The sequence below is a fragment of the Pollachius pollachius genome (assembly GCF_949987615.1).
Source record: "Pollachius pollachius genome assembly, chromosome: 1".
Taxonomy (NCBI): Eukaryota; Metazoa; Chordata; class Actinopteri; order Gadiformes; family Gadidae; genus Pollachius; species Pollachius pollachius.
This window is the reverse complement of record NC_136934.1, coordinates 53,095,201-53,099,970: the sequence shown is the minus strand read 5'-3', so window position 1 is coordinate 53,099,970 and position 4,770 is coordinate 53,095,201. Positions and strand designations below refer to the sequence as shown.

General features: G+C 47.9%; 1 protein-coding gene across 1 annotated transcript in view; it reads right to left on the bottom strand.

The window, feature by feature from the left end:
* LOC307070609 (glutamate receptor ionotropic, kainate 3-like) overlaps positions 1 to 3,199 on the bottom strand; it is a gene marked incomplete at both ends in the record, with an annotated part of 112,141 nt that extends 108,942 nt beyond the window's left edge. Inside the window, one exon of the mRNA XM_079729137.1 lies at positions 3,085 to 3,199. Coding sequence (XP_079585263.1) covers positions 3,085 to 3,199 — 115 coding nt within the window. The remainder of the gene's footprint in view (positions 1 to 3,084) is intronic.
* Between the last annotated feature and the right edge of the window lie 1,571 nt (positions 3,200 to 4,770).

Here is a 4,770-nt window from a genome sequence, read left to right as displayed (position 1 = left end):
TCAGCCGTGTTCTGAAAACAAAGCTGCCAACATTCATCCAGCTCTCTGAGCCGTCAGAGGGAGAAAGGCTCCTTCTACCGGAGAATTACACCTGCACAGGGGACCCTTCTGCTGCAGACAGGAAGGGGAGGAGCCATCTGCTGCGGACAGGAAGGGGAGGAGCCTTCTGCTGCAGACAGGAAGGGGAGGAGCCATCTGCTGCGGGCAAGAAGAAGGAGGAGGACAGGAAGGAGGAGGAGGACACAGGAGGAGGAGACGGGAAGGAAGAGGAGGAGGAGGAGACAGGAGGAGGAGGACAGGAAGGAGGAGGAGACAGGAGGAGGGGGAGACAGAAGGAGGAGGAGGAGGAGGAGGGGGACAGGAAGGAGGAGGAGGAGGAGGACACAGGAGGAGGACAGAAAGGAAGAGGAGGAGACAGGAGGAGGGGGAGACAGAAGGAGGAGGAGGAGGGGGACAGGGAGTAGGAGACAGGAGGAGGAGGAGAAGGAGGTGAAAGGAAGAGGAGGAGGAGGAGACAGGAGGAGGAGGAGAAAGGAGGAGGAAGAGTAGGAGGAGGACAGGAGGAGGAGGAGGGGCCCAGGGACCTCCTGGGGTCCGAGAGGAGCAGCATTGTGCGTTCATCCCCATTCGGTAGACGAACCACCGACAACACACACACACGCACACACAAACACACGCACGCATGCACACACAAACACACACAAACACTTGATAACACACACTGTATACACACACACTGTATACACTCATACGCACACTTGATAAACACACACTGTATACACGTACACACTTGATACAAACACTTACTGTAAGCACACACACACTTGTTATACACACATTGTATGCACACACACACACACACACACACACACAAACACACACACACATTAAATACACACACGTGCTTTAAGCAGACACACACACATTAAATACACACACACTCTTTATACACACACACATAAAATACACACACACGCTTTAAGCAGACACACACACAAACATTTAATACAAACACACGCTTTATACGGACACACATACATTTAACAGACACACACACATATTACATACATACACATGCTTTATAAACACACACACACACACACATTAAACACGCACACATGCTCTATACACACACACACACACACACACACAGACACATTAAATACACACACATGCTTTAAGCAGACACACCCACACACACATAAAATGCACACACACGCTTTATACACACACACACATTAAATACACACAAATGCTTTAAACAGACACACAAGCTTTATACACACACACGCACAATATATACACACACGTTTTATACACACACATACCTTAAATACACACACAAGCTTTATACACACACAAACACACATTAAATACACACACATGCTTTAAAAAGACACACACACATTTACACAGACACAGACACACATTGAATACACACACATGCTTTACACACACACACACACACACACACACACAAACACACACACATGTGCGCACACACACACACACCTACACACACACACACACACACACACAGATAAAATAAAAACAAATGATGTGTATACATATATCATATATAAATACACACACAGACCAGCCAGCTCATAACCAATACTAACTCATAACCAGTTCCACCGTACCAGCGGTACTCCACACCCAGTCCTATATGCTACATGCTAAGGCTAGCCGTGTTCTCTTTATTCCATGTCTTACAAATAAGAGCCTCGCTCTCGCTGTGTCCTCAAGAAATTGTGCTGTTATATTAGTGGTATTTGTGTACAATTCTAAGTATAGCCAGACAAAACACACACACACACACACACACACACACACACACACACACACACACACACACACACACACACACACACAGGCATGGTTTCTCTTTCTCACACACATTTGTCTCCCAATCTCCCACACACATTCTGTCTTTTTTTCTTCTCTTTCACAAAAACACACACACACACACACACACACACACACACACACACACACACACACACACACACACACACACACACACACACACACAAACACACACACAAACGTGCATCTCCGCTTGCTCTTTTCCTCAGTCGTTAGTTTTCTTCATCTCTCATCGTCTGCTATCATAAATATAATATAATAATTTATATATATATAATATAAAATTTCTCTCTCCACCTAACAGCATCTCATTCCTCCTTCTCTCCATCAGGCTGAAACTATATATATATATATTTACACACACATACACACACACACACACACACACACACACACACACACACACACACACACACACACACACGCACACACACACACACACACACACACACACACACACGCTTTGTGGTACACTATAGAATCATTCACTTGTGGAGTAGTATATGTTAATCAGGGTAATTCTACTGCGAGGCGAGCCGCGTAATGTCACCACCGGTTTGCCTCGAGACAAACCGTATTGATCTCTGTTCCGCTCCAGTCGCCCCGCGGGGCGACCGGAGCCGTCCGGTCCCGTCTGGTTTGATTTAAAACGGGTCAGAATAAAGAAATAAAAGCCGTTTGGAGTCCTTCCACCGGAGGGTGAAGGGGGGAGAAGAAGGCAGAATGTGCCATAGCTTTGACCGTGTGGTTCTCCCCACTGAGGTCCAGACCTCCATCAACATGAGGACACACGGAGCGGTGCTGAGGAAACTTTAGTGTCCGCTTGCACCAGGGGGTGGAGGGGAGTGATGGAGGGTGGAGGGTATGATGAAGGTATTGATGAAGGTACTGATGATAACAACACGTCGCGATGGTGATTAGTGAAGTGCAGAACTATTGTTTATTGTGTGCTGAAGACACAGAGGTCACATCAACGCGTTCATTCACTTGTTCATGTCCCGAATCAACGGGTCGTTTGTATCCTTCACCTGAAACCGATCCTCTCTTGTTGAAGTGGGACATTATGATAGATAATCCCTCTCGCTCAATTCAAATGTGGATTCACGCTCCCAATAGACGGAACATACACACACACACACACACACACACACACACACACACACACACACACACACACACACACACAAACGCACTGGCCGTGTTAATGGATCTTACCTATTCTGATAACGTGAGGCATCCCGTGGGAGACTCGAACCCAGAACGCACACGCCAACACGGCCGTCCAGTATTCCAACATCCAACTCCGCGGACAAACCCAAATGTTTCGCATGATTGCAAAGTCGCGGTATCCACTTTTTAAAATCCACAGACACTTCAGCGCCTCTCCTTAGAGCCTCTCCTCAGAGCCTCTCTTCAGCGAGCCGCGGCGAGACTGGAGCCGAGGGAAGAGCGGGGATGTGACGACGGAGCGGCTCTCATTGTCCGACTTGGTGCAGCATTCTCCAGCTGTGGACGGAGCGAGTCTCCTCTGGTCCTTCACACAGATCAGTGATCCACTGCCGTCCAGCAGCCTCCTCTCCTCTGTGTCTCCTCTCCTCTCCTCGCCTCTCCTCGGCGTCTCCTCTCGTACTCTCCTCTCCTCTGTGTCTCCTCTCCTCTCCCCCTCTCCTGTCCTCTGTGTCTCCTCTCCTCTCCTCTCCACTGTGTCTCCTCTCCTCTCCTCTCCTCTCCGCTCCTCTCCTCTCCTCTTTGTCTCCTCTCCTGTCCTCTGTGTCGCCTAGCTCTCCTCGGTTGGAACAAGAGGAGGAGAAATGCGCCAGCGGAACTTTGATTTCAACCTTTCCTATAAAATAATGAAAAGGGATTTTATAGAACCTGGAGGAGACCGCGGATCCAAACTTGTGACACTGGAGCTACTCGCTCGTGAGGAGGAGGATGTGTTGTGAGGGCTTCTACTCTGAGGGCACAAGTCACTGCGCGTCGTCCGTGCGCAAGGGTACGACGGAGAGCTCCAGTCACTGGATCACTGGAGTCTGCCGATAAACACAGGAACTCCCCTCACCAGTCTGTTGTTCACACTGACACAGTGGGGCAATAGATCGCATGGCTGCATTGAAACAAATTTTAACCAAGTGATGTCTGATTAAAAATATTTAGTGATGGTGATTATCAGCGGGCCGTCGGTGGGCTTCACCCAGAGGTAGGCGGGATTACACCACCAATGGGACTGTCAATCAACCAAACAGAAGCCTTTAACTACGTGTCAATCAGATATGAACTCGACCGATGAGGAGTTCAGCTGTCATGGACTTCATTCCCAGCGAGGCGTTCCTGTTCCTCCAGCGAGGCGTTCCTGTTCCTCCAGCGAGGCGTTCCTGTTCCTCAAGCCATGTGTTCTTCCTCCAGGATGGGTCTGCTGCGTCAGGACGCCTCAGACGCTGGCTGCTGTTCCAGCTGTAAGGTAGGGTTTAGTTTCTGTTCTGCCTTTGTTCTTGTCGATTAGTTAACTTTAATGGTCTTCGCTCCGTGCCTGACAGGTATTAATCCCTTATTTTTGACATCCATACTTTTCAAGGGAAAGATACTTAGTTTAGCTTGAATAACTAAATATACACAGCATCAATACATATCTAAGTATGCCTATAAAAACAAAATAATGTGGAGAGCTTGGCCCTGATCACAATCCTCCGCTTTATAAATCAACACAGTAAGTCAATCCCTAAGTCAGTTTACAATCGTCTGAGTTTCATAAACATACAATTTATCAACACCACAAACAAAATGTTCAGTGTTAATATCCCCTTAACATAAACTTACATCCCATAATGCTTTGTGCTCACAAGACACAACAGCTCTCTCCCTGCTCTGGGCGAGCAACGACCTCGGCCATACTGACGAGCC